This window comes from Dipodomys spectabilis, unplaced genomic scaffold (assembly GCF_019054845.1).
Source record: "Dipodomys spectabilis isolate Male_0828 unplaced genomic scaffold, ASM1905484v1 ptg000321l, whole genome shotgun sequence".
In the NCBI taxonomy this organism is placed as follows: Eukaryota; Metazoa; Chordata; class Mammalia; order Rodentia; family Heteromyidae; genus Dipodomys; species Dipodomys spectabilis.
Genome location: NW_024870998.1, coordinates 567,733 through 581,333, shown reverse-complemented (window position 1 = coordinate 581,333; position 13,601 = coordinate 567,733). Strand labels below are relative to the sequence as shown.

The 13,601-nt window shown below is 56.6% G+C and overlaps 1 protein-coding gene across 3 annotated transcripts in view; it reads left to right on the top strand.

Annotated features, from left to right (window-relative positions):
- Ube2f (ubiquitin conjugating enzyme E2 F (putative)) overlaps nt 1–5,909 on the top strand; it is a 38,768-nt gene extending 32,859 nt beyond the window's left edge. Inside the window, exons 8-11 of one of the 3 annotated variants that reach the window (XR_006151346.1) lie at nt 374–406; nt 2,550–2,612; nt 5,164–5,752; nt 5,847–5,909. Coding sequence is in view for 1 of the 3 variants with exons in the window: in XM_042702355.1 (XP_042558289.1) it covers nt 374–406; nt 2,550–2,612; nt 5,164–5,214 (147 nt within the window). In the remaining 2 variants the exon portion in view is untranslated. Of the gene's footprint in view, nt 1–373; nt 407–2,549; nt 2,613–5,163 lie in introns of all 3 variants that reach the window. The other 2 variants (XR_006151347.1, XM_042702355.1) reach the window with 2 other exon arrangements.
- The last annotated feature ends 7,692 nt before the right edge of the window (nt 5,910–13,601 follow it).

The following is a 13,601-nucleotide window of genomic DNA, read 5'->3' as shown; positions in this document are numbered from 1 at the left end:
GGTTCTGCCCGGGCTGGTTTTGAACTGCAGTCCTCAGTCTCAGCCTCCTGAGTGGCTAGGATGATGGACGAGAGCAGTCAGCGCCTAGCCAGCAGGCTTTGTTCTACAGGTGCTTTTCCAAAGTCTGTGGCCCGGGGGGAGGGAAGGGGCTCTCACTGCCTGCCCCCTCCCCCGGGGGCTGGAGGGTCCGCCAGGGTCCCACCGGTCACCTTTCCTGAGCTTCCTGGGGTGTTGTCCTTGAAGGAAAGCGGTTTTCAGTTCCTGTCTGGAGAAGAGCGGCTGTGCTGAGGACGCGTCAGGCTGCGCGGTGCCGTGTTTCTGGCCATGGGCTGAGTCCACGGGAAGCTGAAAATTGTTTTCTTTCTTATTTCAGGATGTTGTTTGGGGATTAAACTCTTTATTTACTGTAAGTATGTCGATCAAAATCCCAAGGTTCTCTTGGTTTTCCTGGCTGACGGTTTGAACATCACCTGAGGTGTAAACCGGGGCCACACCGTCCTTGCCGTCAGCACTGTGGATGACCGGGGGGGGGGGGGGGGGGGGTGCAGAACCCCGCTTATGCCCCGCCAGCTGCCCACCGGCCTATGCCCTGGGTGCGGCCAAGGGTCCTGTGAAGCCTCAGGGTTGTTCTGTACCAGGCTCTGTAGGGCAGGAAGGGGCTATTACTTTGGTGAGAGGTTGTTTTTTTTTTTTTTGGTTGTTTGAGCTTTTTTGCGTGCTGATACTCTACCATTTGAGCCACAGCTCTATTTCTGGCTTTTTGGTGGTTGGTGGGAGGTAAGAGTTTCGCAGACTTTCCTGCCTGGGTTGGCTTCCAACTGCAGTCCTCACATCTCAGCCTCTCTGAGTGGCTAGGAGGACAGGTGTGGGGGGGTGGTGAGAGCCACTGGCCACCCAGCTGAGAGTTTTTAAAGAACTAAGCTTCAGGGAGCTGTCCGTGAATCAGAAAGCCTGCCTGCCCTGCAGTTCCTGGGAGACGCCTCTCCCTCTCCCTCCCTGAGTGCGGGGCTAACCGGAGTCTCTGCCTTTGCGTTGTCATTTGGACTGTCTGGGCGGCACCTGCCCACCAGCCAAGAAAGCCACACTTCAGTGGCTTCTGGCCCTCCCGGCCCCAGGGTGGATGCCAGGGGGATGGGGGGGAGGTGGTGGTGGCGGTAGCTTGGTTTGGTGTGGGTTTGCGGGCCTGGGCTGATGGGTGGAGTGAGTCTGGATGTCCCAGGGCAGAGCCAGCAGCCACCGCTCTGCCCTGCTGAGCCTGGGTGGCCTCTGTTTGTCCCTGAGGGCCAGCCGTGTCAGCAGCATGGTGGAGGAGCCTTCCAGAGCCCGGCTGTGCACCCCAGCTTTCTCCACAGCCATGCGTGGGCTTTGACCCCCCCTGGCTACTGGTGGATGACTGGGGAGAGGTGGACTCTGGGCTTCTTGGATTCTGTTTTGTTTGGAGGCGTCTGGTGCCCCAAAGCTTACCAATCCCTAGGGCAAGTCAGAGGTTCAGTTACGTCTGCAGTGGGTATTGCAATCCATATGTCCACTTGAGGGCAGGCATATGGTAAAGAAGATAAGGAACATAAAGTCGTGTGAGCTATGCTAGGTATTGCATGGTATCAGGACTGGAACTCAGGGCCTCTCAGCTTCATTGCTCAGGGCTGGTGCTCTATCACTTGAGCCACACCTCCAGTCCAGCATTTTGCTGGTTAATTGGAGATGGAGTCTTTAAACTTCTTGTGTCTAGGCTGCCGTGTACCTTGATCCTCCAGGCCTAGCTTCCCGGTAGCTGGGATGACAGGTGTGAGCCATGGTGCTGTACTTGGTGACTTTGCCAATTTCTAAGAGTTGCCGTGAGACTTTTCTGACTGTGAATGAGCACAGAGATTTAGTTTGTCTTTGCTGTGTCTGTGATGTCCGTCCCACCTGAGTGTCCTCCCAAGTGGCGGACTCCAGTGCCCGGAGGTAGTGAGGTTTCCGCAGGAGAGCAGGGTTGCCTGCAGGCATCGCAGCGCCACCACTGAAGACATTCGCACCCTGCAGACACAAGTCCTACGGGCCTGGCTGTCCAGCAGGACGGGCAGGCAGGCAGGGGTGGCCCCCCGAGGGGGACGGGGTCGAGGCGCCCTGCCTCGAGGTGCTGCCCTGACGAACCCCCAGGGGCTGTGTGTGACATCTGTGAAGGGAGTCAGAAGATGGGGAGAGCCAGTCAAGACCAGAAGAGAGCACACCCAAGTGCAAAGTGTGGAGTGCTCACAGGGGAGAGAAAGTCTTGCTTTGATGAGACTTATTTGGAAGTACCCCAAGTATCAACAATGGCATCCAGTCGGGTGGCTGCTGTGCTGCAGCGCCACCAGAACTTGGATAGAGACTTGTAAACCATTCCTGGCCTCTCTAGTCATAACTCTCCCTTCCACTCTGAAAACATGCCGGCAGTACTCTCGCTTACAGCAAAGTCACTTACATTCTGAGAGGAACCACAATTTCTGTTGTTGCCTTTTGTAAAGTGAAAACTTAGCCGGAAATGGGTGTTCTTCCTGGGCTTACCTGGGTTTCTCTTTTTAAAGGATCTTCTGAACTTTGATGACCCACTGAACATCGAAGCTGCAGAGCACCACCTGCGAGACAAGGTGAGTGAGCAGCGGGCTCGTTGGGGAGCCAGGCCTTTAAGCAGCTGCACACACGTGCTCCAGGGGTGGTGTGCTCTGAACGTCAGTCAGAGAAGTGCTTCTCGTAAAACGCAGCTGAGTAACTGAAACGAGGCAATTATTCATCTGCCTTATAAACAGTAGCAGAGGGCTGGCCGTGCAGCTCACAGGCCACTGTGCTTGTCACAGCGTGTGTGAGACACCTGGCTCTGTCCCCAGCCCTGCAGATACACCAAACCAACCCCACACAGTGGTCCAGGGAGCTGGGAGGGAAGTGTGGCGTCTGGCCTCCTGTGCAATCCTCTGGATCTTCAGTTCCCTTTTTCATGACGGTTGCTGACCTTTCCTCCAGAGTCAGTGCTAAGGTCCACTCATTCATCAGCCCTTCGCTTCGTGATGAGCATTCAGGTTTTTCCCACAGGATGACTTCCAGCTACACACAGTAATTCCGCAAATACCTCTTGTAGGTGCACCCTTCAATCCTGGTGCATTTGTTCTAGAGGAGTCTCTGGGCCAGAGAGGATGCAGCTGTTTGAGCAGCTTTTGGTGTGTGCTTTCTCCGCTGGGCTGCGGGAGAAGCCCCTTGAATGCCACCAGGCTTCTGTGCCCTCCCTGGGGACAGACACTGGCGCTCTGCCTTCTGAATCTGCACAGATTGTAGGCCATTATTTAGACATGCATTCGCTGCCAGTAACTTGGCTCTTGGAGCCAGCCACTCTCATATGGGACTGCTTGGGTTTTATCGAATGTTTCAGAGTGTGCTGGAGGATGAGCCTGTGCACAGCCAGCCACTTTCACACATGCTGTGTGCAGAGCTCTGTCTTGCTAACTTCAAGTGAGTACGAGGTGTCTCCAGTAAAATGCCTATTTCAAGAAGACAAACAGGGTAGAAAATGCTCATGCCTGTGATTCTACTCAGGAAGCAGAGCTCTAGAAGCTGGAGGTTTGAAAACAACCCAGACAGAAAAGTCCACAAGACTCCATCTCCAAAATAACCGGCAAAAAGCAGAGCTAGCAGCATGGCTCAAAGGATAGAGTGCCAGCAAAACAAGCAAACTCAAGGCCCTGACTCAAATACTGATACTGGCAAAAATAAAAATAAGTAGGCAAACAGCAGGCACCAGCGGCTCACACCTCTGATCCTAGCTACTTAGGTGGCTGAGACATGAAGGTTCATTATTCAAGACCAGCCTGGGCAGAAGAGTCTCAGACTCCATTTCCAAAATAACTAGCAAAAAGTAGAGCCAGAAGCATGGCTTACCTAGTAGATTGCCAGCCTGGCAAGCACCAGGCCCTGGGTTCAAACACTAGTATGAACAATGCAGAAGAAGCAGCAGAGGAGGAGAAGGAAAAGAAGAAAAGCGATCAGGGAACCTGTGTGGCCCTGGCAGTATGAGCGGAAGTGAGGGCAGAGGGCGGAACACGCCGAGTCCTGTGGCTTGGGAGCTGGGCTTCACCAACTGAGCTGCGCAGGCCGCTTCCCATCAGCTCAGGTCTGCCAGGTGTGTGCTCTGTGGCCTGAGCTGTAGTGCTGGCTCCTGTGAGCAGGCGGGACTGCCTGCCTGGAGGCTGTGGATGTGACCTTTGGATATTTTGCTGCAGGGCAGTTGGTTTCCATAAAGCCCAACCCCTGTTCAACACACACACACACACACACACACACACACACACACACACACACCTCCCTCCTTGTGGGTGAACAGCTTGTGTGGGAACTTTCGTACACAGTGCCCCCCCCACTGCAGCCCCCCCCCGCCCCCCCCCCCCCCCCAGCTTGCAAACCCAGCACGGATCCGAGTTCGGCAGGGTCTGCGTTAACTCAGGGTGGCAGGAGGCGTGCCTGAGGCAGAGCTGGCAGAGGCCTTGGCACGTGGGCTCCACCCAGCAGAGCAGCCCCCGGCCCTGAGCCCGGCCTGCGCCTCCACGGTGGGGCGTGGGCCGAGTGGACACGGCCAGCAGGTGGGGGCTGTGGCCCAGAAGGACTGACGGCTGCCTGAGCCGCTCCCTGTGGGGCGGCTGCACAGTGAGAGGATCGGGAGCTCCAGACGCTCAGGCTCAGTCCTGTGATCATGTGCCTCCTGGCCTCCAGAACTTTCCTCCCCTACTGGTCTGGTGGAGTCGCGGGTCCCTGCTGTCTGTGGCCTGGCTGGCCTCTGGGTGGTCTGCGCGAGGTCGGAGCTGTAAGACACAAGTCCTTCTCCCAGACGGGGGCCGTGGCTGCCTGGGCTGGGGCAGCGGCACACGGCACATGGGCAGGGTCCAGGCAGGGTCCGGGGAAGCCAGATTGGAAAGCGGGGTCTCTGTAGTCAGAAGCCTCGGGTCCCTGGGCATTCCTTCCACGCTTGCCCAGTGAGGGAGGAGAAGGGGTGCGAAGGAGCCTCCGCCGCCCGCCCCGCCCGTCGCCTACGCTCGCAGTGGAGTCGCGGGCATGTGACACTGGACCCAGCCGTCTCCGGTCACTCTGTCCCCCCGTGGTGACGCACCAGTCCTTGCACGGAGCCCTCACTCCCTCTCCCACCCTCTCCCTCCACAGGAGGACTTCCGGAGTAAAGTGGACGACTACATCAAGCGTTACGCCAGATGATAGGAGGAGAGGATTGCAGGCCCGTGGACTGTGTCACAGCTCGTGTCTAATGTGGAACAGCACGAGGTAGCCCTGCTCCCGTCCTCACGCTCCCTCTGCCCACGGGATCGCCCCAGGCCTGTGACCATGTTGTCCCGAAGAAGACCGTCCTCCTGACGCCAGCTGTAGATGGCGGATGAACACAAATACAGCAAGAAAGCCTTTGGGCCTCTAGAGAGTTGTCTGCTTCCCTTACCATGTTTACTCCTGAAGCTGTGCTGTCTAGGCTGCCGCGAGACTTCTCAGAAGTTGTCCTGAGCTCAACCCTGAGGCTAGCGCTTGCTTCCCCTCCCCAACCGAACCGGTCCCCCTGCACAAGTGATGTAATGATGTGTTCAGTGTAACTCGCAGATTGGCAATAAGAAACCCGCTGCAAACTGAGATTGGATGCACATTCTCTTAGCTTCCTCCACGAAGGTTGGCCCTGCCTAGATGTGAAGCTTCCCAGAATGCATTGCCATTCACTGTAGATCTTACTGAAATGCGTATTTTATTTAATGTAAGTATATTTTGGAACAGATTTGTAATTTGTACAATTGAATGCTTTAATTATTTTTTTCTATTCTCATTTAGTTTGTATTTTCATTGTATAGAGCAGACACAAAGATGTCGGGTCAAGCAACTCTTGAAGAGAAATACAAAGAAACTGAAAGACACATTAGTCATTCTCTCCGAGCGCAGAAGGCAGCCCCTAAACAGCTGCTGCTCTCGTGTCCAGATGTGGCGAGGATGTTTTGGAGCCCTTGGAAGCTAGATCTGGATGATAAAAATAAAAGGCAGGGCTTGGGCTCAGGCCAGCCGGGGTTGGGGGTCCTGCGGTGGGCATGAAGCGTGGGCCTGTGGCTGCCCATCAGAGCCCTGCCCTGCAAGAGACAGGAGGCGCCTTGGGAGACCACCCCGTGTCTGATGCCACGGGACTGGGCTGTGGCCATCCCGAGTTGGCTGGGTGCCAGGCCCTGGGGGCAAGCCCCTCCCCACCCCCCAGCCATGGAGGGCCAGGCGCCAGGCCCAGCGTGTGCCATGCGTGGTCAGGTTGATACGCTTCAGAGGAAGAGCCTTGAAGAGAGGAAGTGGATTGTTCTGGCATTTAGACATTTGAGCCAGTGAAATCAAATGCAAAATAAATGTCTGTCTGGTTTCATTTGCTGCCTGCCTGACACTCAGATTTTACTGCCAGTCTCTCTGCACCTCTGCAGTCTCCTCCCCCCCCCCCCCCCCACTCACTCAGATTTAACTGCCAGTCTCTGTGCCTCTGCAGTCCCCCCCTTCCCCCCATCTGCCTGACACTCAGATTTAACTGCCAGTCTTCCTAGACCTCTGCAGCCCTGTCTGCTATCCGCTGGGTCCAGCTTGCTTTTCTCTGTTTATACAGTCTCTGGCTATGAGACTTATCTGACTTGGAGACTCAGCAGGTGAGGAGGGTAGACCAGGCTTTCCTGGTTGGCGTGAGGAATTGTGTCCGTTGGACCCAAGGGTGACCCGCTGGCAGGCCTCGCACCGGGTTCAGTGGAGTGGCACCATCTCAGTGTAATGAGTTTTCCATCCCATTGTTGGTGTCATTTAGAATTCACAGCCAGGCTCCATAATAGCCTTCACTTGGTAGCCAGGAGCCTGCAGCTGTGCACCCATAGGTCTGACGCCAGTGTATGGCAAACCCCAGCAGAGTTGACAGGGCTGCTGGCTGGCGGCGTCAGGGTGCTGGAGCTGTGGGCACGTGTGTTGAGTGATGGGCAGCAGGCAGTGCCCTCTGCACCACTCTGAGTCACCGTGTGCATGAGGACGCTGACCTCCAGATGCCTCACAGCAGGAAAAGGCCTTGTCAGAGATGGCACCCTTGGCAAAGACGTTTCCAGATAGATCTTCCCATTCTGTGAGTGCAGACCCTTCCGAGAGCACCAAGCCGCTGCTGTGGATGAGCCGCTGGCGCTCAGCCCCTGCGGCCCTCAGACGCGATCTTCACACCTATTGGCTCTGCTGGTGTCTCACCCTGTCCCGTCCACCCCCCTCTCCCCCCCCCCCCCCCCCCCCGCCCCCAGGCCAAAGCACTTTCTGCATGACCTCAAAATCTGGGCTTTGGACTCACTGTTGATTTTTGTTTTGGGGCTGGTACTGGGCATGAACTTGGGCCTTGGGTGCTGTCTCAGCTCTTTTGCTTAAGGCTGGTACTTGATCCACAGCTACCTTTCTGGCTATTGGCTGGTATAGTGGAGATAAGAATCTCATGAAGTAGCTTTAACTGTGATCCACATATCAGCCTCCTGAGTTGTTAGAATTACAGGCGTGAGCCTAGGGAACTCGATGGACTCATGGATTTTTTATTTTACTGTATTTTATTGTAAGGGTGATGTACAGAGAAGGGCTCATTGATTTTCTACCACCAAATTCACAGAGCTGGAGTTCTCCCAGCAAGTCCACTGGTTTCGGTCTGTATCAGCGCCAGGTAGAGAGGACAGGGCTGCTCCCGGCTAGGGAGACGCAGGGCCTTGCACAGCCTGCAGGGATAAGTGCTTGCCAAGCAGGCACCTGTTCTGAGTGAGCAGCCACCGTGACTTGGCACCCTCTGTGTGGTCTGAGGAGCATCGGACCGTGGGTGGCATCAGGTGTGAACAGTCCCTGATGTTGTAGCTAGGGGCTGCCAGGAGGCCTTTGTCTGGATCTTCACTACATTCTCTGGCCTCGTTGCAGCTGCCCACAGCCCATGTGTGACACTGGCAGGTCAATGATCTCAAACCAGCCACTTATGTTATCACACATCTTACACTGTCCTCGGCCTCAGCAAACCTGTGCCCTTCCCCGTCCCACAGGGCTTTGACCTCAGTGCGTCCGTGAGGAGCCCTGGACGCAGAAGTGCAGGCAGGGTCCGGTGACTTGAATCTGCTGTGCTTACCATGTGCCTTGCAGGACTGAACAGTGGTGTGTGGCAGCCGCAGCTGAGGAAGAGTCCGCAGCACGAGCAGCCGAGAGACGTCTGTGAAGAACTGGTTGCTGCTGTGTTTGGCAGTACTAGGGTTTGAACTCAGGGTCTTTCACTTGCTGTATGAATGCTCTGCCACTTGAGCCACGCCCCGCAGCCCTTTTTGCTTATAGTTATTCTAATAGGAGCTATGTATTAATGCCCAGGCCCACCTGGACCATGATCCTCCTATTTATGTTCCCTGTGTAGCAGGAGTGACAGGCATGCACTATGTAGCCCAGCTTTTATTGCTCAACTTGGGGTCTCAAGAACTTTTGGCACCAATTGGCCTTAAACCATGATACTCCTGGTCTTTGCCTCCCAATAGTGAGGATTGCAGGCATGAGCCACTGTGCCTGGCATGATTGTTGTTTCCATGAGTATCAAGACAGTTAGGCAAAGGAAACAAATGTCTTTTCAGCAGATGTTGCTGTGATGCCCTGAATTTGGACTCCTGATTCATGTTGTGTTATCAGATTTACTAAGACCTATGTGTAAAAGCTACAAGTACAGCCGGGCGCCGGTGGCTCACACTTGTAACCCTAGCTACTCAGGCGGCTGAGATCTGAGGATTGTGGTTCAAAGCCAGCCCGGGCAGGAAAGTCTGTGAGACTCTTATCTCCAATAAACCACCAGAAAACCGGAAGTGGTGCTGTAGCTCAAGTGGTAGAGCGCTAGCCTTGAGCTGAAGAGCGCAGGGACAGTGGTCAGGCCAGCGTTCAAGTCCCACGACCAACAACAACAAAAAAAGCTACAAGTACAAAACTAGGGAAACCATAAGAGCAAGGCATCTATAGTCATGGGTTAGGCAAAATACTTTTAAATATGATAGCACAATACAGACAAAAAATTAGCAAATCCTGGACTACAACAAACTTCACAATTGTGTGCTTCAGGGGATACCAGCAAGAAGGTAAAAAGACAACAGGGGCACCATTTTCAGATTCTACCCAGTGCAGGTGCAGTGCCTGGCATATAAAACACACAGCCAGCGCTGGAGGCGCACACCTGTAATCCTCACTGCTCAGGAGGCTGGGATCTGAGGACTGTACAACCACCAAAAAGCCAATGAGGACAGCTATGGCTCAGGTGGTAGAGTGCTAGCCGTGTGCACAAAAGCATAGCAACAGCACCCAAGCCTTGCGTTCAAGGCTGGCACCAAAAAAAAAGTTCTTAACCAGTTAAGACAATGACCTAAGTGTGTGTGTGTGTGTGTGTGTGCGTGCGCGCGCGCGTGCGCACCCGCCCATGCCTTAGTGCTTGGATGAGACCCCTGCATCTCAACAGCTAGGCAAGAGCTCTATCAGTGAGCTATCTGCAGCCCTGATAATCTGCTTTTTAAATGGATGGTGGTTCTTTTTGAGTCGGAGTCTCCCTGTGTTGCCCAGACAGGTCTTAAAATCCTGGCCTCAGTCACCCTCCCACTGCCGCCGCCTGATGCCCCAGGTGCCGAGGCGGTGGTTACATGCCAGACATTCAGCCAGCAGAGTCTGCACAGATTCGGCCGTGGTGAAGAATCGTCAACGAGCGATCCACACGCGTGAGGGTGCTCCACGTGACTATGAATATTAGGTGCTTCACACCCACCAGATGGCTAATAGTTACTTAGAAGAGAAAAGGAAATTTTACCAGATGTTGAAGACTTAGAATCTCCGTACATTATTGGGGGTGGGGACATTCCTGGGGCTTGAACTCAGGGCCTGGGCACTGCCCCTGAGCTGCTTTTGCTCAAGGCTAGCATTCTACACTTGAGCCACAGCACCACTTCCAGCTTTTTCTCTCTATGTGGTACTGAGTAATCAAACCCTGGGCTTCATGCATGTAGGCAAACACTTGGCCACTAAGCCACCTTCCAGCCGAATGTCCATATGCTATTGTTCAAATATAAAATGATGCAGTCTTTTCTGAAAACTTGTTGGAAGTTCCTTCTCAAATTCAACAGCATATTAGTGGAGACTTAGTCCTAGGATCTACTCAGCAGACCTGAAAACGTCCACAAAGGGACTCACATGAATTTCCAGAGCAGTACTGGTCAAAAAGCCAAAACCAACACCAAATATGCATCAAGGGACAGGCAATAAGACCCTGTGGGGAGGCCATGCAGGGGCCAGTATCCACACACGGAAGGGACATGTGGGGACCGGTGTCCATACATGGAAGAATATGCGGGGACCGGCATCCACACATGGGAGTGGCACGCGAGGACCAGCGTCCACACACAGAAGGGAGTAAAATTCAGGCAGGGACTACAGCCTGAATGAGCCTCGCACACGCCTCTCGGAAGAGCCAGACACAAAAGGCCAGAGTGTAGGATCATAGATGTGGAACCCCCAGGGGGCGACGTAGAGAGATGGCCGTAGCTTGGGGCTGCTGAGAGGAGGGTGCAGTATTTCTGAGGGAAATGATGTAAACGTTCTAGAATTGTCGATGGTTGCACAGCCTTTCCATTCAATTTTATGCTCAAGGAGTGAATTTTATAGTGTATAAATTATGTCCATTTTTGAAGCTGGCACCCAGAAATCAAGACAGAATTGTTCAAGTAAAGCTAAAAACTGTTCAAGCAACCTACGGGGAAGGCAAACAAAAAAAGGGTGGAGAAAAACATGAACCAAACAGAAGATAAATGGTAGATTTAACAGCTAACATGTCAGAGCGTGGTGTGGTGGTTCATGCCTGTGATCCCAGCACTGCAGCCTGAGGCAAGAAAAAGATCCTGGCTGGCTGGACCACATAGCAAGACCCTATCTCAAAATACTGTATGTAAATGACCTAAGTATACCAAAGTGAAACCTGGCAGAATGGATAAAAAGATGGAATGACATGCAGCTTGGAAGAGAGCATCAAGTCCACAGACATTCATGACTGAAAGGTTGAAAAATTTGTATACACTTGCAGAAAATAAATCAGTGATGGATGACAGCTGACATTTAGTCTTCTGGACAAAGCAAGCTAGAGACAGGATGTTACATAGCAAGAGATTCAGTACCAAGAAAACAGTCTTAAAACTACAGACGCCTCGGCACAGGAAGTAAAAACCTTCAGAACTGGGAGGAGAGACAGCAGATTAACCGTCAGGCCAGCCACACATTCTTGGCCACTTGTCCCAGAGAACTGGAAGTCTGGCTCACCTTTCCACCTTGCAGGCGTAAATGAGTGGGCCCGCTGCCCTTGGGCCTGTGTATTGTTAAGTATAACTACTGCAATACAGCTGTGCACATTACTGATTTTGAAAAATACAGACTTTATAAAGTGACTTTTGGCTCATATCATCAAAGTTCTGTCATTAGGGATGTACCTGCCTTCATACATGAACAAGCACCCACTGTTGCTGTCACTGAGTCCTGGCCAGCATCTGAGCTCACCCTTGGTCATACAAAGTATAGGACCACCCCTGCAACATCAAGCAAAGTAAGTTGACTGTCCTAGAATCTCTGTCCAGTCCCCTTTCCCCTGGATTTCAAACTCAGTTATTACAGTCGAATGCTTCATATATGCATACATGTGTGCATGCTGTACATATGTAAACACATAAGCACAAATGTGTATATCTTCATTGCACTGTCAGGGTTGAACCCAGGGCAAGTGCTCTAATACTGAGTTACATTCCCAGCCCCCCACATCTTTTTAACTGTTTAATAACTGCCTGTAGCTCTTGGGGGGCGGGGGAGGAGGTGGTATAGATACCCTACAGCAAAGCATCGCTCTCGGCGGCCATTCCCGAGGCTGCGTCCACTGATGGCCTCTGAAGACCTGAAGATCTCAGTTCAAAGCCAGCCCAGGCGACAGAGCCCCTGGGATTCATATCCATTAACCACCAAAAAGCCTGGGTGGAAAAGCTAAGGGACAGCACCCAGGCCCTGGGTTCAAGACACAGCACTGGCACGCACGCGCGCTGGCACACACACACCCGTGAGCGCGGGTGAGCACTAGCTCTCCCGTGCCCCACGGTGCTGGACCGGGACGGGACAGGGCAGGGGCCGGACAGGGCAGGTGCAGGACAGGGACCGCCGTCCCCACCGGCAAGACAGGACGCGCAGTTAGCGCCGGGGACAAACTGCGGCTGCGCGCGGCCGGCCCAGGACGGCAGCGCTGGGGGTCTCGCCAGAGTCGGGGGCTGCAGCCCGGCCTCCGGGGCCTCCACGCCGGTGCTGCTTCCGTACCGCTCCTCCGGGCCTCCGCGCCCCGGGCCTCGCTCCCCCCCCCCACCCCCCGCGGCCTGGGCCTCCGTTCCCCCCCCCCACCCCCCGCGGCCCGGGCCTCGCTCCCCCCCGCCCCCCGCGGCCTGGACCTCCGCAACCCCCCCCCCCCGCGGCCCGGGCCTCGCTCCCCCCCCGCCCCCCGCGGCCTGGGCCTCCGTTCCCCCCCCCCACCCCCCGCGGCCCGGGCCTCGCTCCCCCCCCCCGCCCCCCGCGGCCTGGACCTCCGCAACCCCCCCCCCCGCGGCCCGGGTCTCCGCACCCCCCCCCCCCGCTGCCCGGGCCTCCGAACCCCCCCCCCCCCGCGGCCCGGGCCTCGCTCCCCCTCCCCCCAGCGGCCCGGGCCTCGCTCCCCCTCCCCCCAGCGGCCCGGGCCTCGCTCCCCCCCCCGCCCCCCGCGGCCTGGGCCTCCGTTCCCCCCTCCCCGCGGCCTGGACCTCCGCAACCCCCCCCCCCCCGCGGCCCGGGCCTCCGCACCCCCCCTCGCGCCTCCCCCCCCGCCGCCCGGGCTTCGCACCCCCCCCCGCGCCTCCCCCCCCCGCGCCTCCGCACCCCCCCCCCCCCCGCGGCCCGATCTTCGCTCCCCCCCCGCGCCTCCGCCCCCCCTCCCGCGGCCCGATCTTCGCTCCCCCCCCCCCGCGCCTCCGCACCCCCCCCGCGGCCCGATCTTCGCTCCCCCCCCCGCAGCCTGATCTTCGCTCCCCACCCCCCGCGCCTCCGCACCCCCCCCCGCGGCCCGATCTTCGCTCCCCCCCCCGCGCCTCCGCACCCCCCCCGCGGCCCGATCTTCGCTCCCCCCCCCCCCGCGCCTCCGCCCCCCTCCCGCGGCCCGGGCCTCCGCACCCCGCGCCTCGCTCCTCACCGCTACCTAGGCCGTAGCCTCCGCTCCGGAGACCCCGCCACCGGCCCCGCGGAGGCGGAGGGCCGGGCGTGGGGCGCCGGGGCCCCGGCCGGGCCGGCGGACGCGAACACCCGGCGCCGGCCGCGGGAAAGTGACAGGCGGACTCCGCCCGGCGCCGCCTGACCCCGCGCGGCCAATCGCGTCTTCCGACCGCTGGGCGGGGCACGGCCGCTTCGGAGCTCGCGGATTGGCCGAGGCGCACACGGCAGCCAATCCGGACGCTCTCCGGTCTCGCGGCCCCGCCCTCTCCCCCGCGGAGCCCCGGCGGGTACGGCGGGCTCGGTCACCGGCGTCCTGC